Source organism: Bombus pyrosoma, linkage group LG15, assembly GCF_014825855.1.
Source record: "Bombus pyrosoma isolate SC7728 linkage group LG15, ASM1482585v1, whole genome shotgun sequence".
Classification (NCBI taxonomy): domain Eukaryota; kingdom Metazoa; phylum Arthropoda; class Insecta; order Hymenoptera; family Apidae; genus Bombus; species Bombus pyrosoma.
In genome coordinates this window covers 10,918,742-10,942,205 of record NC_057784.1, presented here as the reverse complement: position 1 = coordinate 10,942,205, position 23,464 = coordinate 10,918,742, and the positions used below count along the sequence as shown (strand labels likewise).

General features: G+C 37.9%; 1 protein-coding gene and 1 long non-coding RNA gene across 10 annotated transcripts in view; both read right to left on the bottom strand.

Moving 5' to 3' along the window:
• Positions 1–1,452: 1,452 nt before the first annotated feature.
• Positions 1,453–23,464, bottom strand: part of LOC122575603 (attractin) — a 34,676-nt gene continuing 12,664 nt past the window's right edge. For 3 of the 9 annotated variants that reach the window (XM_043744736.1, XM_043744741.1, XM_043744743.1), the window contains 11 exons: positions 18,260–18,607; positions 17,022–17,203; positions 16,221–16,621; positions 14,876–15,468; positions 13,776–14,259; positions 13,005–13,416; positions 12,749–12,892; positions 12,502–12,651; positions 12,010–12,397; positions 11,560–11,791; positions 1,453–10,807 (listed from right to left, as the gene is read on the bottom strand). In XM_043744736.1, coding sequence (XP_043600671.1) covers positions 10,562–10,807; positions 11,560–11,791; positions 12,010–12,397; positions 12,502–12,651; positions 12,749–12,892; positions 13,005–13,416; positions 13,776–14,259; positions 14,876–15,468; positions 16,221–16,621; positions 17,022–17,203; positions 18,260–18,607 — 3,580 coding nt within the window. In that variant the 3' untranslated portion in view covers positions 1,453–10,561. Of the gene's footprint in view, positions 10,808–10,888; positions 10,974–11,559; positions 11,792–12,009; positions 12,398–12,501; positions 12,652–12,748; positions 12,893–13,004; positions 13,417–13,775; positions 14,260–14,875; positions 15,469–16,220; positions 16,622–17,021; positions 17,204–18,259; positions 18,608–18,709; positions 18,863–23,464 lie in introns of all 9 variants that reach the window. The other 6 variants (XM_043744742.1, XM_043744738.1, XM_043744739.1 and 3 more) reach the window with 6 other exon arrangements.
• LOC122575612 lies at positions 11,077–11,553 on the bottom strand. Its single transcript, XR_006319482.1, has 2 exons — positions 11,220–11,553; positions 11,077–11,152 (listed from the first exon to the last, which is right to left on the bottom strand). It is a non-coding gene; the product is annotated as an uncharacterized LOC122575612 (long non-coding RNA).

The following is a 23,464-nucleotide window of genomic DNA, read 5'->3' as shown; positions in this document are numbered from 1 at the left end:
CGGTAAAGTAATCCAAGAATAAAATAAACTGGAAGAAATAGAACATCGTAGATTCTATGCTCGACTCCACGCGGCCACGCGCGACACGAAAAAAACGAGTTTCCGGATATCGCTCGTTCAGCGGCTCGCGGTTGCTCCTTCTTTAAGGTCGAGAAAATATTTGAGTTGAAGCAGGTGCAGATCCTTTCAATTTCTGTTCGACGAACCGCGCTGAACTCTCGGCTCTCGTTCGTTGGTAATTTTTCGTGTAATCCTTCGGACAACAGAGCCGTTGTATTCCAAATTTTTGTTCTTTACTTTTCACCCAGTTTTTCCTCTCCTTTCAGTATATATCATAGTCGTCGACAAACGGGTTTGCCGAGTAAACTGTCGGACTAAGCAAACCGCCAAGGAAAATTGTCGAGTTCTGTTTGACGCGGTTGATCGGTTGATTTGAACGATGAACGGTAAGGAACCTCGATTTCTATAAAATTACAATTTCCTAAATATTTTATCAGATTTATGTAAAGAATTATTTTATCGACAGATACTGTTTGCAATCGCGATCGATAGTGCTAGAGAAAATTAGTTAAGGTAATTTGTAAGGTAATAACTAAGCTCGCTTTTCTTTCGAATTCTCGGTTTCCACAGAAGCTTCCATAGAACGCGCAATTATACCGAATTTTTTAAACTTGGTAATTTTCTAGCATAAATTGAAACAATGTACCATATTTGCCGTTTCTCTCGCAAAAGGTATTTTTTTAAAAAGAATCCGACACAAAACATCGAGAACGAAACTTTAAATTAGCCAGCTGGTTAGAAATCGATTTTCCCCGTAACACGGAGTTTCAAAATCCACAGAATTCACAGAATCCTATTTTATATCCGGTACTCGTCGATATTCATGACGGAAGGTCTGTCGAGAAACGGGCCCCGGTTTCTTTTAATTCGATTCTGTTTGATCTGGATGGCGTGTAGCGGTTTTGATTCTCGTGTCTGAAAAGACGCGCGTGCCACGTCCATTTGTGGAATGAAAACTGTCGCAAGATGAAAGGAAGAAGATAGGACAACCAGCATAAGCTATCTCGGCGAGCAACTGCATCCCTTTTTCGCTCGCCGTTCTGTCGCGGATGGCTTAATATCCTGTTCCTCCAACTACCGTACCGCACACGCGTTTCAAGTCGACATTTTATTAAAATCCCTTTGTTCTCGCTCGTTTCGATGCCCAGATTAACGTCGAATCGTCTGTGCTACTCGTTTTTGCAAAAGAGAGGAGCATAGAGGTGCAAAAGAGAAATTCGCGATACCATTCTAAACTTCTCGATTTAACTAGCTTTTTCTATGAACCTTACGAGACCAAACAGAGATACGACCACGGTAAAGCATGGAAGAATCATCATATACGCATGTACGTATACGCATATAATCATATACACATAGATAGGATAATACAGCGATGAATAAATTAACGAATTTTAATGAAGAAACTTTATGTATATCAACTTTATTTAAACAATATCTGTCTCGTTTAATATAATACAATACATTTTATTCCACTCCTACATTCACACTCGTACATGTTAATAATCTACAATATAATTTCTCTTTCGCTTTCCCTTTCACCTATCTTCGTTGAAATTTTCAGCGCAAAAATACGAGCGTGATACGTGTCTTTTCTTTTTCTCGCAGAGTTCCATTGAAAAAAATGACACTTGCCACTGTTTGAAAAAGTATCGTCATCGAACCACATCGGCAATTCTCCTGTTGATCTCCATAAAAGAAACGTTTTGATCTTTTCATTCAAGGTTTTGGAAAATTCAACATACGTATAACGTGTTAGGCCACGCGTCTTTACGTACATTCGTATATCTCTGGAAGATAAGCGAAGAAACGGAGCTAAGCTGGTATTTGTTCCTTTCGCCTCTTACTCCGTTGGCTCTGTAATAGTAACGTTCTTTTATCTAGAAGTTTAGCTGCGTACGATAAGGTTGCAAAAACGAAACGAAACGTAACTGCGACGTTACAGTTTCGCCATGTGTGATACCTCGTTGATGTATGTCTCGAGAAGCAAAGGTGAAAAATCATTTCGTGTTTATGATATTTGAAATGGGAAGCTCGATGAGTTTAAGCGATAAGCGGTAAAAGTATGTACACGTATGAATTTATTACTAGCCGTTTCTTACACAGGCGTGCACATTTTGGACGGTTAACCGTGCCCATATAAGACAGAAGCTTGATCGTAATCATTTTTCAATCGAGATGAAAATAGGTTTTTTGTGATATTCTTATTATTCAAGCGATTACGAGGCAAACATAACATGCTAAAATCACAACATGTTTCGTAAAAAATGAACGACCTTCAATTAATTTAATTAAGAAATGGCACTTTTATCGTTTGGTTAGCTAATAATTTGTTACAGCGAATCGAGAGTAAAAGGTTTAAAAGGTTAAATATCATAGAGAGTACTGTATATCGTTTTTACATTTTTAAATTTAAACCCATAGATAGGTATGTATATAAAGATAGATGTATGGTGTACATGGTGTGTACGTCACTATTCGTTACATCCAACGACCAACCGATTTTCAATTTTCTTTGATTATTGCATTTTCCTTGACGTTGCAAAGAGCATGTGACGCGATTAGAGCGATAGAATAATTAGTTGAACAATAAAAAAGAGGGCAAGAACGCGACGACGCACGAATTAGAACGCAAGTGGGAAAAATATACCTTGCCGAAGAAATTTCGATCGAGTCGTTCATCAAGAGATTATCCTTTTATTCGACATATTTTTTTCAGCAAACAAAACCAGTATACAAATTCGTCGAATAACGTGAAATCTGCCGTCGATTCTCCCATAACCGGTAAACGATCGATACGATACGAAGCTTCGTTTTCGTTCTTTACATTTTTCATGAAGAGAAATTTATCCCTTCCTTTTTTTTTTGCATATGCACACTAATAAATTAGACGAAGAGGGAATAAAAAAGAAAGAGGGAATTGATCGTAGACTAAATATAGTACACGGAAGCCATTCTTGCCGTCTCGGCTGAACGCCGCAAATAGATGTATGTACATACGAATGACAAGACACATACGTATAAGACGAGAACAATCGTAATCAAGCTCGTGTGATTTTAACAGACGGTTCTTGGAAGACTCCAAATGTCAAAGGAACGATTCCTACAGATGATAAAAGAAAACTAATCATTTGTTGATAAACCTAATCGTTGATAAACCTTTCTTCTCTTTTCTTTTCTTTTTTCTTTCTTCTTTTTTTAGAAGGGAAGATGAGAGAATCTTTGGTAAATGAAGATTTTTCTGAAAGATACGTCGAATAAATACGCCGAATTTGAAGCAAAATCGTATAATATAGAGAGTTCAAAGTTTGCAATTTGCTCTCTTTAACGTCACCGTATTTCCTCAACTTTAACCGCTTAACCTCTGATACGACGCTGTTGTTGACTTTGATCGAGGCTCGTATCGTTGCATTCTTAGAGCGGACACGTACGGGTCAACTAAATTGGTCGGTTATGCAATTGGTCGAGTCGACTGGTAGACCAAATTTTTCCGATCGCACGGAACGACTTAAACCTCGTTTACATCAGGCAACTTTGAAATTATTCAAAACTTGTATAGACCGCCGACTAAAAGTATCGCATTCTTCTATTTTTAGTTAAACGGCTTGATCGTTTCAACCGTGGCTGCCTAACGTAGATGTGGTTTGACTAAAATTTCTCGCCAGTCGACCCGTGTGTAGCCGCACTTGAACCCCCCGATCGATGAAAAAGTTAATCATTTATATTCCCTTTTTAGGATAGAATTTTAAAATAAGAGAAAGTATTTTACCTAGAACTTTGAGACAAAGTTTATCCGAATTTTGGAATAAAAATATACGTGTCTGGAAAACTGGAACTTTGAAATAAAATGTAACAATACGATTTAATAATACAGACGGAAATTCTTCGCGGTTGTTTCGCTTCTCCTTACCAATTTTCCACGAATTAAAATATATCAAAATGCTGGTATACGATAAATAAATTTATTACCATTTTATCTAACATAAAAAAACAGTATGTAAATACATATGTATATTTTACGACAGTTGTATGTATTTGAAAACGCTATAAAATAATTTCAAAATATTCAATATACGTATGTATGTATATTCTTCGAAACATATGTAGAGAGAGAGGACGATAGTGTCGGACTAGTGACGGGTCATTTCCACTTACAACGCCAGTAAGACCCTGAACTCTGACAATTGGAGTGCTTCCTCTCTTCCTAACAGATGACGTTAATGAGAACTATGACAACAAGGCAATGATAACATCCTGCACACAATCTGTATCGCCGACTCAATTATCATACGCGCAACATACACGTACATATACAGGAACGCCGAGCACACGTGTTTTAAGGGTAACGATTCTCTTATCCTCTATGTGTTGTCGTAGGTGTGTCCGTTTCTCCGTTCGTTAATTTATGTATATGTGTACGATGATTTAAACGGAGCTGTACACGCGAAAAATTCTAGAAATAAAATACCCTGCAAAAGTCCTACGCTATCTGTCTATTTTAATTTACATATCGAAGTATAACAAGACAGAGAAATGTACATTTTTGAGATATTTGTTATGCGAACAACTATTGCCGCAAAAAATTATTATCTGCTCGACTATTTAACAGTGACAACATTTTTTCTTCTTTTACGATTTAATCGCAAAATCTTGGATTTCTGACAGTTTCTAATAAAATATCGCTGAAACATTTTCGTTTAACGGATGGTCTCTAGATTTCTGGACTTTTGCACAGTATTACGTATATACTTTTATTTTAACGTATACTCGCTACCGCATTCTCTCTTTCTCCCTCTTACAATTATTAATAATGTTTCACCGTTTTCTCTTTCATTTATTTCTTTCTTTGTTTTATTTCATTTTATTTCGTTTAATTTTTTTTTGTCGTTTTATCAAACAGTATCCTTACGCTTACGATTGAATAAAAATAAATATTTTCAATTGTGTCCTAGAAAAATTGTTGTTGCAAGCTATACTCGTTATTGTAATATACCTACCTACCTACCTACCTAACTATCTACCTACCTACCTATCGTACTTACAAGTTAAGTTAAGTATTCTTAAACGTTAAACGCCAAACTCGGTTCGAGGCTGGACCGCGAGCTTACGAATAAAAATTCTTTTGTCAATCTCGTCGATCATATTCGAAAGAGAATAAAAAGGGAAGGAAGAAAACATGGAATATGGTAAATGAATATGAATTATTTTTTCTTTATCCTGTTTCTGTAATGGACGAACAGTCGTGTTTATAATATATCGATGTCGCGTCGTCTTTTCAATTTTCAAGGGTCTAAATGCGCATATTTACATATAGATAGGTTGTCTCGACAATGTAAAAATTCTAGAGATATTGGAAAGAAATCCCAAAGATATCTTCAAGTTTCTAGAGGACGTTTCAAGGATAATAAGAGCTTTAGCATCGGGATAAAGATCCTATAAGTTTTAGAAATCCTAGAGATCCTTAATTAACAACGATTATTAGAAAAAGAAAAGTCTTAGAAATCATAGAAACCTCACGAGTTATACAGGTAGCCGAAACCCTTGACGTTCTGTTTAGAACGGAAGCATATTTATCCTAGAAGCATCTTACCAATCTCAGTGATATTCTAGTCCAGAAATTCTAACGATTCTGAAGATTACAAAGATCCTAGAGACTTTAAAAGCTCTCAAAGTTTAGCTCTCCCGTAGATCCAAGTATCTTGGATGCCTTAAACGTTCTAGAGACCTTGGCTCGAAAGTCCCGAAGAGCTAGACCGTGTACAGATCCGACATAACCTAGGCCCTAGATACAGATCTTGTCTCTTGAAAATTTCGCAATCCCTTTAAAATCCCACGACGGACATCAATATAATTCTATTATGTCATTTTTTCCCACTCCGTTTCTCCATCCGATATTCCTTTAAAAATGGTTGAACACTAAACCGCGCGTTTCCTTCGACCAAGGATCAATACGAGACACATTGCACGATGACGTTGAACGATGACGGTGTCTCTGTGTTTCCTGCTTTCGAGAGAACTCGAAGGCGTTTGGAAAACATCGTATTTATCCTACGTACGTCCAACGCTATAATCGCCTGTCCTTACGGACTAACGATCTAAGAGATTTGGTCTAGTATATTACATACGCTATGACTGAATTATATGAACGCATTAACCAAACAACGTTCTTCGGAATCGTCGCTATTCCATTATTTCTCTTTCTTTTCCATGGTCTCTGTCTCTTTAGTATACTACGATTAACCCTTGGCTTCTCCTATTGAGTGCAAACTTCTTTGCATAACGCGTAATCGATCAACCGATAATGTCGATGAACTGACAAATCACTTAAAAACCAAACTGAGCAACACCGTTTCAGAAAATCTTTTAATTTTTTCACGTCTTATTTCATGCATTCGTGTGTCATTCGTTTATGTCTGATTTTCTTTTATATAAAAACTAAATGTTTAATGTCAATCGCTAAAGAAGAAATATATCTTCGTTTTGCAGTAGTAGTAAAGGGTTAAGTCTCTGGACGAATTAAGGAGGGTAGATCACGTGTATGAACAACAACGGTGTGCGATTTTGTCCTAGTTTAGGGTCTACATAGTTAGCCCCACGGCTTCTTCAAGTATCAAGAATGTCATCTGTGACTTTCGAAGCTATAGCGTGTTTGAAGTCAGCCGTACACCCGAGGCCATTTGTAGATCTTCCCTCGCTATCGTTATATTGTCTTTGACTCTCAATTGGTACAGTAGAAGCCACGATACAGCAAAATCCGTAATTATCCGTAATTTCTCCATTATTTTTCAAAGATATTGGCTTTAGAAGAAAAAAAAAATATTGTTTTCAATTTCGATTTTCAATACATGGACAAAGTTTCGAGACAAAGATTTGCCTGGTAACCACGCACCGAAGAAAAATTCTTAGCAACAACAGGTTCCAACGATTAAACGGGTGAATGAATGATAGGCATTTTGCGTTCGAAGACGGGTAGATCGTAGAAGTTAAGTAAGGAATAGACAAAGATTGGCAGTATCAAGACACCTCGACAAATGCAATGGATAAAAAAGAAGAGAACGGGGGCGAAGAATATTCATCGATCAAAGCATCGTCCTCTAATGATTTTTCACGAATATTTCTCTCATCTTGTATATTTCTTGGCATTGTATTAAATACTTTTCCCTCGAGTGAACAGAAACTTAAATTTTAAATATAAAAAGAAAAGGGTTTGGTAGAAGAGAAAACTATCGTTGGAAGTAATAAAGATGGATCTACTCAAAAGTTGAGCAATTTATCCAATATATGCACTCCTATTTTCATTAAATATAATGTAACGTTATCTATACTCGTATTATGTACAACTAAATTCTCGCGCAGAACAAAGAAAGTTCGCCGCTTTTATTACTTTGTTAAAAAAAAAAAGAAAAGAAAAGAAAGAAAGAAAGTGAGAGAGAGAGAGAAAAGAAAGAGAACAAACAAAAATAAAACAGTCGTATAAAAAATTAAATTATCTTTACGGTAATAAAATGTACACTATTCTCTATATGAGTGCAACCAGAGCACGATCAAGAGATAAGAGTAAATAGTTCTTATTCTCTTTTTCTAATAAGGTAATAACGATTCTTGAGAATAGTAGGGGTAACTTTGTCACAATTTAAATCATGTACAACGTATTGGCTAGTGTCTGGTTGCACCCTCACAATAAGAGGCTTCGAGTATAGTAGAGAGAATGAAAGAGACTCGATGAGTATTACATGGTAAAACGTAATGCATTGCACTTGATCCTGTGCTATACAACGGTTAAAATAAAAAAAAAAAAAAAAAGAGGACGAAGAAAACGTCTACATCACTCGTATTCCTTGTGAAAACTTCGAGGCTAAACCTCGTTTTCGGACACCAAAGATTCTTCACCGGTTTCTATACTTTTTAACGCTATTCAACTCAACGAATCATGATTAAAAGTACTAATTTTTCGGTTAAGAAATTTATTTTTAAGAATTACGTTGGACCCTAAACACAAGGATGCATTCACGAAATAATAAATTATATCGTCGAGGTAGAATTTGAATGAATCATTGGAAACAAAATATCTGACGAATCTGGTATTAGCTGTAGAGATGTGTATAGCAACTGATACTTTTACGCTGTGTTCGTGAAATACTGTCAAAAAATATAGAAATCGGTTAAAAATGTTTGGTGTTGTGAAAGAAAGTTCGACCAAAACTTAAAGATGCTAAATTGACACTCTTGGTGTACTCGAGTCTTATACCATGCACAAAATAATTACAGGATCCTCTGTTTAACCGTAGTAAATTTGAACATTGAAAGCTGATCTCGACTACGCGAATAAAAAGAAAACTAGATAAAAATTTCTACAACGAATAATCCTATATTCGGCATTTTTCTCTCGTTTCTGGTACTTATTCCGTGCAACAAGCAGGAGATCCCGTAATTATTACGAACAGTGTGATAAAATAATTGCACGCGCATTAAAAACTCTATTATTGGAGCTGAGATTAAAATAGACGACGCGTATACGCAAATATTTTGTGTGTATGCTATGCAAGTGCTGGAGCTGGAGGTTTAAGTTATATAGGTTAATTATAAGAAACTGTTTTGCACGGCAGAATGCACAAAATAATTTCTTTCTTTTTTATGGAACACGGGATAGTAAGAGCTGCTTCCATATTCAGAACAGAAAGTAAGAACGTGAGATCATTCTAAATTTCAGAACGGAAGCAGCTATCGTTTATTGGCCACGCAAAAAATATACGAAATTTATATATATCGGTAATATAAATGAAAGAACGATAATACATAGTTAAATGAAAAATAAACCACAGCCACGTAACATATACGTTTGTTTGTCTTTTTTCGTTCTCTATCTGTTTTAAACCTATTAAAGGTTAAGGAGGAGCGTTTGCGCGATCGATATTATAGTCGACACATACGAATATTGATTATAATATCGAGCGTCTGAACGCTGCTCTTTAGGTATGGTACGTGAAACAACCAGCACTGCCATCTTGTAGCGAAACGAAAACCATTATCGTCGACCGAAGAATAACCGCAATTCTTACAGTTTATTGCAACGTCCACATCCTTCTCCTCCTTCCTCCGCCCGGCCCCCTCTCACTTTGTTATTACGTTAAAATTATGTTGCACGTTATACGATCGAAATTACGTTGTCGAATTCGAAAGAAAGAAATCTCGACGCAAAATGGACAGCTTCCTTTATTCGTATCTTTCGATCGTATAACGAATCCTTTCCCTATGGAAACGAATAGAGACAAATCAATGAAAGGAATGAATTCTGCCGTGTCATAAAAATCCAAAAATTGGACTTTTATGCTTGTGCTAATGACAATCTTTCGAGATTAAAATTGATTCGTTAATGAAAATTCGTATCAACATCAATGACGTTCTAATACCTTTTTTCTCCCTTTTTTTTTTTTTTTTTTTTTTTTTTTAAATAACGATACCAATATAAAAATGCTTTGGCACAATAGATAAATAGGTATACCGAATACGAAGATACGCCTCTATTCATTTCCGTTAATTTAGAATTGATTCTTCACCACTTACTAGAAAGAGACAAATACACAAAAGATGATATATTCCTTGTCACTCGCTTTCCGCTACTTTCCTTCTTCCCTCGAATCAATTTTATATCTGTACAGCTCGCGTGTGTCATGATCATGATCTTTCACTTGGGATATACAACATACACGTATTTACACAACTATACAAGAAAAACGAAGAACGAAAATTACACGTCCGTACTACATCCGGCAAATCGAATTTCTCGATACGTATATTATTTCGTTCGCCGATATCTGTCGCTAATTTTTTCAGCCACCACTGCCACGGATTCACCGAAACTTGTAACTAAAGGACAACGCTGAATAGTAACTTTATTACAACGTTCGATCTCTATTCTTATAGCTCCTTTTTCGAAGACACGTCGATGATCGCGGGACGAACTCGATTCCGTTCGTTCGCAACGTGTAAATGAAGAAAAATAAACCGCAGAACAGTTCTATATACAACACTGTACATCGTCATGACAAAAACGAAAGAATTTAAATGACAATGAAAGGAATCTCGAATCCGTCAAGCGTGTTATGCCCACACGTTATGCCGTGGATTTGCGATTCATGGACTTAATTTACTTACCAAATATCGGCTGAACGAAACACGGCCGGCCCCCGTTTCACAACAAAAATCCATACACTAGTAGAACCACTTAACTGACCGATCCGTTGAGCATAACGGACACGATTTTCACCTTGGAAAATATGGATCGAAACGAAGATTCGTCGCGGAACGAACAAAAATGAAAAGAACGGAAAAAGTGAAAAAAAATTAAGAATAATAATTAGTGAATAATTACACACTTCACTCTATCAGAGTTCGAAGAGTTTGAACAGTCCTGCCCGTTCGCTAAGGCAAGATCACAGAAACATGTCTAAGGCTCATATAGTCACCCACTTTAAAAGTCTCTACTTTCGTGCCCTTATCGCTAAATGCATGTGGAATCTGGGTGTTGGCTGGCAGACTTTCGTGCTTTTGTCGGTTCCTTCGTCGTCAATTCCTGAGAAGGCCTCCGCGGACTACCCAGCGTAACTAACGCAGATGCTACGGCTAAACCAGCGCTCTGACCAGCCGGCGTGTAAGGTTCACCGCCAGTAGGCAGTCTGACTAGCAACGACAGGACCGCTGCTCTGTTACCGCAACAGGGCTCCAACGCGATCGGACTAGGGGCATCCTGTAAATATTACATCAACAAAACCAAATAACATCGAGTCACACATACTTTTACTGTGATAATTGGTAAAATTTGCACTACCGTAAATAATTTTGAGCCGGGGAAGCGAGAATCGCTAGCAACGTCATAGAATCGAAAGTATCGAATTCCACGGCGCTAGTGACATCTGTATTTGATTCGTACATTAACGTCAACGCTATTCTCGTTTATTTTCTATGTTATTTGAAAGATCTTGAAAAGCCTTGCAAAATAGTAGATTCGAAGGTGGAAACAGAGTGATATGAATGTTTTATTTCATATATTCGTATATAAATATACGATGAAGTCCTACTTTCTCGAATTTATCTATTGTAAAAAATTACATTTTTATGCATAAACTTTTTTTTTAGCAGCTTTGATATCTAGAACTAACCGTATAAATATCCCCTTCTTGTTTGGCAATATCCTGTATATGATTACTATATGTATTTACGTGCAGGATGTCTCGCTTAAATTGGACATTTGAATTAATTCCACTATTTTTAAGGATAAGATAAAGTGTATATATGTAGCTGGAAGATACGCGTCTAACGATATTGATAAGAGCAGACACAAAGTTTATTCCAGTCATCGACAATTTCCTTTATCCTCTTCGTCATTTTGTATCATCTTCGATAGTAAGAGTTATTATAAATGTTCAATTTATGCGAAGCAGCCTGTGCATTATATAATTATTTTATTCGTGAATATAAATGACTGAGTGAGATATCAACCTTTTTCTTCTTGCGACAATTGATTAACTCGGACTCGTTTCGCTCGGAGTCAGAATTATCGATGTCCCGCCTCTCGATTTCTACCAAAACCTGGCTAAACGCTCTACTGGCCATTTGCTCCATTTCTACGAACAATCTCTGTCTTCTTCTGTACATATCATATTTTTGTTTAATCTTCCAAAGGACAGCAGCCACCAACAGGAGAGCGAGGAAGCACCTAGGCATGTAATCTCTAGTTTACAAGTAAATACTGCCTGAGGCTTAGGACAACACAAAAGCGTGGGAAATTTTGAAAAAAAAAAAAAAAAAAAGAAAGGAAGAATAATAAAGAAAATCACAATGTTCTCAATCTTGGTCGTAATTAATTCCTACACGCAACACGTATACACACAGTTGACACGTATTATCTACAGCTTTGGCTAGCTGTGACACGAAGTTTCAAATACTCACGTGCAAAATGTTATGAAGAACTGTTGCAAGTTGAGTTTGGAATATTGCGAGAAGGAAATTTGAATCCACACAGGCGGCTGGAAGTCGTACACGTAAACGTAGAACGTGGTCAATGTATTATTGTTCTCGCTACCGAAACCGTAACCGTCTTTGATAAATCGATGCTTGTACATGTTGGTGGTGCAATTCGCGCCAAGAATCAACGGTATTTCCGGCGTGTTCCCTCTCTTCACGGTAATGTTCATTTTAGCCAATACGGAACACGTAATGGAAAACTCAGCATCGATATCGGGTTTTGGCGGAGAATTCTTAAAATTGATCGCTCGGTACTGACGGTCCTCCTTTTTACTTAAATTGAACGTAAATTGATAATCGATCGCCAGATCATCTGTAGAAGAATTTTAAATTTCAATACAATCCTATGCTGAATTATTATTAGTGAAAAAAGAAATTGGTATTACTAGAAGAAATATTTGTTTAAAAGAAACTTACAAAAACACGATCCTTTATTGGTAGGATCTCCGTGATAAAGGCTAGACACGTCACATCGTTCACAATGATCCCCGATAATGCCTTTCGTTGTACAGAAACATTTGCCCGTCTCGCTGGTACACTGCGTACCTTGGTTATTACAAAAACAGGCTGCAACGGGAAAATGTAATTTAGTGAATATTATCCGTGAATATTACCCGCCAATATTGACGGGTTAACGATATTATTCGGAATAGAATGAATTTACGTTGGCAAGTCGCTCCATTCAGTGGATTGCCGTAATAGCCGGGAATGCATTTATCGCAGTGAGGTCCGTATGTCAAATTTCCACATGGTTGGATACATATGCTGCTATTCGAGAGACATTTGCTGTGCCCGTTGCATTGGCAAGCTAAAATTAATGTAATTTGAGGAACATCGGTATACATATACATACAATGTATAAATGTTGTTTAATAATTTATGCACACCCTATACACGGTGACCATTAACAATTTACTTACTAGGGCATTTAGTGAAGTACCATCGTTCGAACGGGCATGCGTCCAAGCTTTTACTGCTTGGACCACGAGCCCCACCTGGCAAGCAGAGTCCCTTCCCTGTCCCTGAACCATCATCGCACCATCCACATCCAGGATCGGAGCGGCACGTCGTACAAGACGAATAAAACGTGCACCATTCTTTCCCCGTTTCCGTCGGCCGACATTTCGCATCGATCGTAGTCCACTCGCGACATTGCCCGTAAGGGAAGCTCGCAGGATACGCATTTTTGTCCACGCATTTCTTCTCGTTCTGACACCAGATGCAATCAGACTCTGTGCAATTTTTACAGGAAGTGTAGTCTACGCAAGGACTGCGACAAGAGTCTATGGACAGCCTCTGCGCTTGAATAGTTCCGTTTAAAATCGTCACTTGCTGCAAACATTCGTAAATTGATTTACTGCCTTGTTGTACAATATATTGGTTGTATATTGTTGTAGAGTGCCGTAGAGCATACAGGAAATTTATTATAGCGCTAGCAAATGCATCCGGTTAATCGTTTTATTCGCCGTCACGCGAGCAAAACGTATCGAACCAACGTATCGAAAAAATATCATTGCACAGGCACATACGTATATGCTGGTTACAAAATAAATAACGAGGAGTCGCACTTTGTCTACGAGATTATAGGAGAAACGTGGTTGAGGCAGTAAACGTACCGACAGTTGAACCTTTGGAATTTCATTTTGACTGTAGGAAGTTTAGTGTACAATAACTTTTACTCGTATACTCACGTCTCGAGCCTTCGAGTACGGCTTGCACCGATCAGGTCCGTTCGACCAAGACCAGATGCAATGTGGATTACTGGAGCACGCATGACACGTGTGCAATTGTAAGCACTCTATGCCAGTGTGAGGGTCGCACTGTACCAGATCGGTGATCGCCTTAGTCGGAGGTGCGTTAGCGTTGTCTCGGCAAATCTCGTACGAGCAACTCTTGCCGCACCATACGCAATTGTACGAAGTCTGTACGCATGCCACACAGTCTGTGAGCAGTTTGCATAATTCCTTGTGAGACGTCATCCCACGAGGTGGCGTATCGTCTAGGCACCTCATGTAAATTCCGTCGTGCATGTCGTCGTTAAGAAGCACGTGTCGTGGTATCTTAGTGATCTGTATACACCGATTCTCTCTCTTATCCCACACGCACTTCACGCCTGTCCTTGCGTTCAAACACTGATTCTGATTCATCAAGTGTTCACAGTTCCCTGGTGTGTACCTGATGGTCATATACGTATGTTGTATATTAGTAAATGAAGATTCTTACCTATCCTGTTGAGTAAAATGTTCAGACAAAAGATAGAAAGAACGTTAACCCCCTGCCTAGTAATTTCTACAGTAGCTATTTACTTGTGAACGTTAGCTGTCCGGTATTCTAGTAATACGTATATTGAGACATCGTATGACGTATCGAAAGCGAAAGTAAAGGTAAAGTGTAAGTCACGTGTTTCCTAAATATTTATAGAACTGATTTATTTCAACAAGCTATATTAATTGTTATAAGAAAAAAAGTGGAAGAGTTGAAATTTTTCTGGGTTTTCAGATCGAAATAACGTAAGAAAATCAGTTGACGCGCTAAATATTTTACGTTCAAACCTATTGAAGATGGCAAGTTATTAAATTTCTATATAACGATCCTTGCTGAAGAATCGAAGCTGAAGTTGTTGGTTAAAAAACGACAATCTGTCGTTTGTTGAAAGTAAATCGTAATTTCTATCAGGAACGTAATATACGTGACATATAGATTATGTAAAATAGGCGAAGGAGAGTAACAAAGGTACGAGAGATACGAGAAAATGAATAAAAGTAGGAAAGATGACCTTCCTTGATCGTACCTTGACATGTCAGATAACATCTGTCCATCGAATCCTCCATAAATGTACATGGACTTCTCAAATACAGTTGCAGTATGTCCATACCTAGGCAGATCGGTCATCTCCTTCGGCATAGAAAACTGATGCCACGAGTCGCACGTAACGTCGTACGCTATCGTATCCGCTGAATAACACCTCGTTCCGTCCGAATGTTGCGTATCGTTGTGCATATTACCGCCAAAGACGATCATCAAGCCACCAGAAACGAATACAGCCGTATGAAAGAAACGAGCCGATGGTGCTGATGTGAGCAACCTCCATTCACGATTAATAGGATGATAGGAGTATAGTCGACTGGTTAACACCTGTGTGATTTGTGTCTCTGATACGTATCCTCCGTACACGTAGATGAGATTCGTCAACGGATCATAGGCAGATGTATGACCATAACCACCCTTCACAGGGAATCCAGCAGTCTCCACAATTTGCCACTCACGAGTACCCAAATAGCATTCTTGAACTTCGTTCAGATAACCATACTGAGGCGAATAGCCAAATATCACCACCATCTTTTCTTTTTTTCCGTGCACCAAGGTTGCAGAGTGTCCGGCTACCTGTGTGAAGTAAGACATTAAATAAAAGTATCCCGAGTTGAGTGAGAAAGAACTTTTAAACCCTTGACGCTAAACTACATACGTATCTCAGATGGGGATAATAGGTTTGCGCAGAGTAATGCCAGTCATTGTCGAATTCATTTCTCGATCGATCGATTGAAAATTGAGATAATTGAAGTTTTCGGATATTATTTATACTGAGTAAGGGTACTATCACTCTTTTATTAATCGCGAAAATGAGCGAAAATGACAGTGTACAATAATATCGAAATATTGGAATATTTTAGATAATATCTAATTCATACTGAGAGGGTTCGCATCCTTTTGTTACTTATGAAATATGGTTTCCCAATCCCAAAGTTTAGCTTTTTATGTACAGTTTTTGCATGGCGGTAATCAGCGCGGCAGAGTGTTGCTCTGAGAAGAAAGGTACATTGGTATTTTACATCCTATTACAGATAATCTTTACGTAACATAAATTATAACGTTTAAAGAATAAAAGGATCGAGTATTGTTGCAATATTTAGAAATATATTAGTCTACGATGAGGAATTAAAGAAACGAAAAAGGTACAAGATCAAGAATCGGTAGGAGAATAACGACTAATAGAGTTGTACGAAAAGGAAAAAAATTTGCCGTTCCGATATAAGTTGTGTATCGCTACGTATTAAATATTCCAATTGTCTACAATGACGCTGTTGTGAAATATTTAAAAATGAAAGAAATGACGTGATATAGGAAAGATGTACCACCTTTAAAGGCCCACCACGTATGGTTTTGTTGTTATGGAAGTTATCGTGCACCGTTACGTTCTCCCAGACTTTTGCCGACACATCGAACGCCCAGATCTCATTGGTCACCGTAGAATTAGGCAGTACACCACCGTACATGAATATCTTGTCGCCAAAGAGTACGCACGAATGAGCGTACCGAGGCAGAGGAACCTTACCCTCGACGTGAGGGGTCTCCCAGACGTTTCCATTGAAATCATAAACGTTGATCATTTTTGCGCGATGAAAGCTCTCACCGCCGACTACGTATAATGAATCCTTCCAAACGATGGAGCAATGACTAGCCGAACCTTCCGGTGACAAATTTTTGTAGGATACGCTTTCCCAGAATCCACGATCGCTTCTTTGGCTGCAGTCGGAACCTGAACGTACAGAGAGTCTATTTTAATGGTTTTATGCAAAATTAAGGGATTAATCGTTTCCGAGTTTCTGTTCAGGCTTGATTCGCTAATAATTGATCGTTGTTGAATTTCTATCGGTCTTAAAGATTCGACCGATTACGGACATTGAATACACGTACTCGTACCTGATTTATTAGTATTAGTATCGAATAATGTACGTTGAATTATTATGAAATGTTTATTTATTTTGTAAATATAAAGAGATTTTTCGATAGCTGTTGTAATATTGTATTGCCAATTCAAATATGAGTAATATTGAGAGATTAAATTGCGCATGGAAGACAAAGATTAGAACATGGTGAAGCAAGATATTTCTCTATTCATAATGGTTCGGTAAATGCTTTTGACGAAAATATGTCACCCTTGAAACCGTGCACGCAGTCACAGTGATGGCTCTCGCGGTTACACTCGCCCTGTCCGTGATTATCGGAGCAATTGTTTGGACAAACTTGAATCTCGCAAGCTTCACCGGTCCACGTGGCATCGCACGTACACACACCGTCGATGCAGACTCCGTGGCCGGAACAGTCAGTGTGCGAATACCTACGAACACCGAAAATTATGTACATACGAGGAAAGTAGGTTGCGCAAATCTTTAAGAAGCCAAGTTAGCGTATCTCGAAGCTAATAGGCACGGTACACACGCTCTTATCGTATTTATACACGAGGATAGAACAAACGTTTGGCCGATCGGGCTTGGCCAAGTATCGCAAACAAAATGGTGAATGATGAGAAGAACACGTGGCAAGATGTTAAATATTTAAAGAATGAAAGAAAGAATTCGGAATAAACGATTTTGAGAATAGTTGTTTCTTTATCGTAGAGATTTCATGCGTTTATGAGACTGAATAAAAAGAATATGTATTTTCAGATTTTACGTGTAATCAAATTGAATAACAGCATTTTGTGTATAGCAATATTTGAGATACGGTTCTGATTCTTGACCAAAGACAATAGCGATAACAAGAGAGCCTGATATCTTTTTGTTCGTCGAATGAATTCATGAATGGGCAACGCTAATAAGATACTGTGCGCTTGGATCAATGAACTCTCGCATGATTATTCTCTCGTATGTCAAAGTTCGACGTAAATATACGTAAATAAAAGAGGTTTTGCTATATGTAGACAAAGAAACAGATACGTAAAAGTAGTAAAAAGTAGGAATTACGAAATTATAACTACATTTAGATATTAATTTTTTAATACATGGATATTGATTTTTTCAGCAATTTCGTTCGAAACGTTCGGGGATCGTGAAGTACGACCTACGAAAATGCCTGAAAATTTTCTCGGTGAACATTTTTCAGTAACATTTTTCGGTAAAATTTCGCAATAAATTCGAAACATATCCGAAGATTCCCGCAGAAAGAAATAAAACGAAGGAAGAAATACAAAGTTGTCGAATTCCTGAAAACATAATAATTCAAATCGTGAAAAGATTAGAGAAAAAAATGAAGGAAGCAAAGGGAAAGAAATAATGTAACGGAGATTGAAGTGTGAAAGAATCGGAAAATGGTGATAGAAAAAATGAATACGGAATTGTTCGTGAAGAAGAAGAAGAAATGGAAGAAGAAGAAGAAGAAGAAGAAGATAATTCACCTGCTAGGGCAGGCGTTGATCTTGTAACTGATATTGAAGCCGCTCATGTTGTACGCGACGTCCGAGTAGAAGTGAAGCAGCGCGGTTCCGGAGCGCGCGATCACTTCCGGCACGCGCCGTATGTGGTAGCCATCTTTGTGCATCAATCCGGAGAAGACGGCAACCAACGGCGCCTCGACGCTGTCACCGTCGTAGATGTACATGTGGTCCCAGCCGCATTCTGTCGCGAATTGCTCCACGTGCATCCGTATCGTGGAGTTTGGGTTGCTCTCGATCAACCAGGAACACTTTACGTCCGCCGTGTAGTTGCCAATACCGTCGTGAATGTTTCCTGTTGGTTCCGTCAGTCTGCGAACGATAACCAAATCCTTGAATCAATCCACCGCTATCCTAGATGAAAGCACGATCGATAATATGTATAATCGACGTAACGTTACGCTACATTCACACCTTTGGTTAATTGTATGTTATATCGTTGTGTCGTTACGATGTAATCGTGCGTTGCGCTATTATAATTTATAACGCAGGCAGGACTTTCGGCTTGAAAAGTCCGTTGAAACGTTTTTTATACGGCCTTGGACGATAAATGGTTGACCACGTTATCTGTGGGCAATTTTCGAAAAATAGAGCAGTCACGCGTCACGATAGTAATACGATAAAGCGATAATATTATCATCGTCGGGAAAAAGCGGCGAGTAGGGGCGTTTAGCGGAGAATGCAGCGTCCGAACTATCGATCTCCGCGTTCTTCGAGGCATCGCGTCGCGTCATGCGTCGTCGTGGTCAAGGACGATGGCCACGCGGACAATTCACGCACGCGACAACGATACAACTCGAAGAAGACGGAACAAAGCGAGCGGCGTGTAAAGTGGAGAGCGATAAACGAGGACGAGACCGTGCACAGATAATTATTATACATGTGCACGGGATTAAAAGATTAATCGCTGGAGGATTAGGTTGGATAATATGATAATCGAGCATAGCTGCTCGTATACCACCTGACATTTTATTATTAATCGTGAATTGAGCGCAATATCGTGGAAAACTGGAGAGGTTTTAATCTCAAATGTTGGAAGAAGAATCGAGACGGGGCGAGATAAGAGTTGTTCTTTGTTCAAGGTTAAAAGAAAATAATAAACGCTCCGTTATATATCGATATCATTCTTTATATTGTTTGACATATTCTTAGGTCGATATAATGGGTAAATAACGCCTGTTATTTCTGTTTTTATATCAATTAAAATCGCCCTCTTTTGTTTACTGATTATTTCATTTCAAGAATGTTATCCATATATGGCAGGAAGTTGCATAATTAGGAAAATATTGAAACTGAACTTTAGTTTAGCCATTTTTATTGAATTAGTAAAATGTACAGTGTACGTATAAATTAGACAACATCTGTTGTTACAGTTTTAGTACAATTATCGTAATTGGCAATTATTTGTAGCCGCATTTGCTTCTTATTCTTGTAAGAAAGATAACGTACGTAACCTACAGTATGTATGTAGTCATTAGATAAAAGGCCTTTACATCTTTTGAAATCGTATTTGAATTAAGGACAAACTAAACTATACCTAATACCTACTTAGGAATGTGGGTATCGGTTAAGTAATTGAGAAAGTAATCAAGATAAACGACGAAGCTACGAGGAGTAGACAGCGCGCACGAGATGTATTATACTTATATGTGTTTGATAAATAACGTGAAGTACATGATAATTGCAGTAGGTAAACCTTGCGTTGTTTAGATAAACACCAATTCGCGACTGTTTCCATTTCCACGCTAATTCGTTCGAATCAGCGTACAAGTACAAATGATCGTTAATGATCGTAATAATCTTACAAATTACTCTACCCGCTGCTTATGTGCATATCTCATCCTTGTTGGAACAAAATTTTACCAACGGCTACTATCAACCATACTAATCGATATGTCTTTGACGCGATAATTTATTTATTTGAATCCTATGTATTTTAATCTTTGTTGAAGATCAATTTTACGATATGTACGATATGTATATCTGGAAAAATGTAAGCCGGCAACTTTCGAAACTCGCTTGCCTTTATCAACTCCTAATTTCAAGAATATAGATATTTTTGGCTTATCGAAAATTCGATTAGCGATGCGGCACAAGCACCGTGTCAATGTTAACTAATAACGCGTATATTACCTCTACTTTGTCACTGTTTAAATATCGATAGTTGTTAAATTCTTGTATAAATGTAACGAGAATTGTACTTGTATTTTCTTAATTCGAAGTATGAAAATTATGCTGGAAATTGGCCATTCGTCATAGCGTTCATGAAAAATTACAGGATTGAGCAAACAGGTTTTCAACCGAGTAAGGAAGAATTACGGCAGCAGAGACTGAAAATGCGGGAAACCGCGGTTCGGGAGAGGAACTAGCGTACAAACACCGTAGACGAAACATGGAAAAATATCGATCTACCTCGTCTACGACGCTCGAGGAATAATAATTCCAAGGAACAAAGAACCGTGGCTATGACGATGTACTGTACTTCCTGCTTCCTGCTTCCTGTGTCGTATCGCGTCGTTCGATTCATCGAGATCCACGATATGAATTAAAGATAGAAGTCCCTGTTTCAAATTGTGTATGTAAATGGGTAGTAATAGAATCGAGCAAATATAAATTATCAAATCGATCATAGAAATGAAATGGAAAAATAAAAAGCCAGGAAAAATATAAATGTCGCCAACTAGATCCGCAACAAGTAATATTCAGAGCATAAATCGATCGTTGAATCAAAAAATATAAAAATATCGAATCTTTCGTTATTCCGATCAATTTGTCTTAATAAAATTGTAATCTGTAAAACTTAATGTGATACAAGTGCCAACCAAATCAACGAAACCCTGAAAATGAAGAGAAGAAAATTAAAAGAAAATGAAAAGCAAACATCTCGTTCGTTCTCCAAGCCATATTTTCTCGCCTATGATTATGCATGACGGCGGCGATATCGCTTAAACGGCGGAAAAAAGGTGAGAATTATCGATCGCAGTGAAAAATACGCGAACACAGAAATTGCAGCACCAAAGTGGATGGATCAGATACCGAAAAAGCCCGGATGCGCATTGTCGTCGAGGATGTCGTCGAGAATAACAATACGTTAGCTTGGATAGTGCAGAAAAGAAGAGAAAATCAGAAGGCGGAGGGGCAGAGGGCGAAACGGAACGAGAGGAAAAATGGAGTGTGTGAGAACCGATGTGTAGCGAGCGCACTTGGCTCCGCATAAATTCTGATCGGTGATTTACGAGCGTAACACGTGTCCCGGGCCAGGATGCCGAGTATTAATATTTCAATGCGAAACATTTTTGCATAAAATAGCAGGAAAACGAGCGGAGAAATCGGATCGAAGCCGGAAATGGGAATCGTATTGTCGAAAATGGCTCTTATGCCAGAATACAACAGAATATTATCATTATTATCGTCGATGTTGGTGTTTGTTGCGTATTAAATGCGCAAAGTGCCGGAAAATGATTAATGTAATGTAAAAAATAACGATACGAAAGAAATACTATAAATGGAATAAGAGTAAAATCTATAGAGATATATAGATATAAAAAATAGAAAAGAAAATTGGAAAACTGCCGCTGGAACAAGTGAATTACAATGTTCATGAAATTCGTGAAAAGTTAGTTACTATTTTATACTATACAGGCGAATAACGCGAATTACGATCAAGCATATCGCAACTAATTGCGATAAAATAATCCCAGATATATATTAACATTTGCGTTCTCTTAATTATCTTTGACTCGATCCTAATTTTTTATACCCAACAAATTTCTCAAATTCGAAGAAAATACGACGCGTGATTTTTCGTCTCAAGTATTTTTTTAAAGAATCGCGAAAAATCGATCGGCAAAACAAACGCGAAATCGGCAAGAAGAAAGTCGTAGTGTCGTAGCGTCAATGGTTCGAAGTACGATGACATTCGTTTCAAGATATCGTTTTAGCAATTGTATCTATTAATTGCTTCTTATTATCTTATTATCTAAATTATATCTTATTAATTGCTTTAACGTACGATTATATCGCTGCTCGTTCCGTCGTACGAATCTTTGTTCTCTTAATATTTTAAACAAAAGAAAACGGTAGAATTACATATTTGGAGCAATACATCTGCCTGATACCACCGACGACGAGTACAAATCACTTAATAATTCTCTCAGGCTACATAATAACAGCGTACCGCAGTACCTTAACGAACGAGTGTTCAGCAATCTGTCCGTAGCGTAATCTCCGGCAAGCATTGTTCGTTTCTCCGACGATTAATTCGTCTCGCGTTAATCGCGCAACGATTTCTCGCAGACACGATTGTCCATCTATACACCCGACGATCGTCCTACAATTTACGTAGGTAAATGAAGAAATTTGCAAAGATAAGATAAACTTTGCGCGTTTCGATTCATCATCTATTTAGACAACAAGAGTTCCACGACTTTTCTATGAAATAAAGAAAAACTAGGTCGTTGTAAGTAATCGAAACAAACGCGATAACGTTTAACTTTGATTTCGATTTCGGTGTGCCAGAAATTGGTTATGAATCGTCGTAATCCAACTTAGAACAGGCGATATTCCGCGAAATCGGAATAAAATTTGAATTGGTCTTCGATTTTTTAGGAATAGGCAGTAGAATATCGTAATCTACTCAAACGATCTTAACGATCATATCACGATATTTTTCATAGAATTAGAAAAAAACAACTACGTATTTGTAAAAAGAAAATTTCGACCTCAACGAGTTTCACGAGTGGACTATCAAGAGGCGAAAGTTCATTCGTACACGTACCAACTGTCATCAAATTTCTACACGATGGAAGAAACCAACGTTTTCACGAAAAATCCACAGGAAAACGAAACCAACGTTTAGTTTAGATTTGCGTTTCAATTTTCCACAGATTGACAACCATCCTAGAATTTATATATCAAACTAGAAAATAAGCCAGATAAAGCGTCAAAGCTTTTCCTTAAAATTACCCATTGACACCACCAATCACAACATAAAAACGCACAGGTTCGCCGCTATTTCGTTCGCAGGTATCGTATATCCGTGCGTGTTTGGTTGGGTGGCTGCTGCATTATCATTCTCATTAGCACAAAATAATATTCTTATTCAATAAGGAGAAGACGTCGGGATGAGTCACGAGGAGTTCGACGACCGACGCGGCGCGGCGTAGCTCG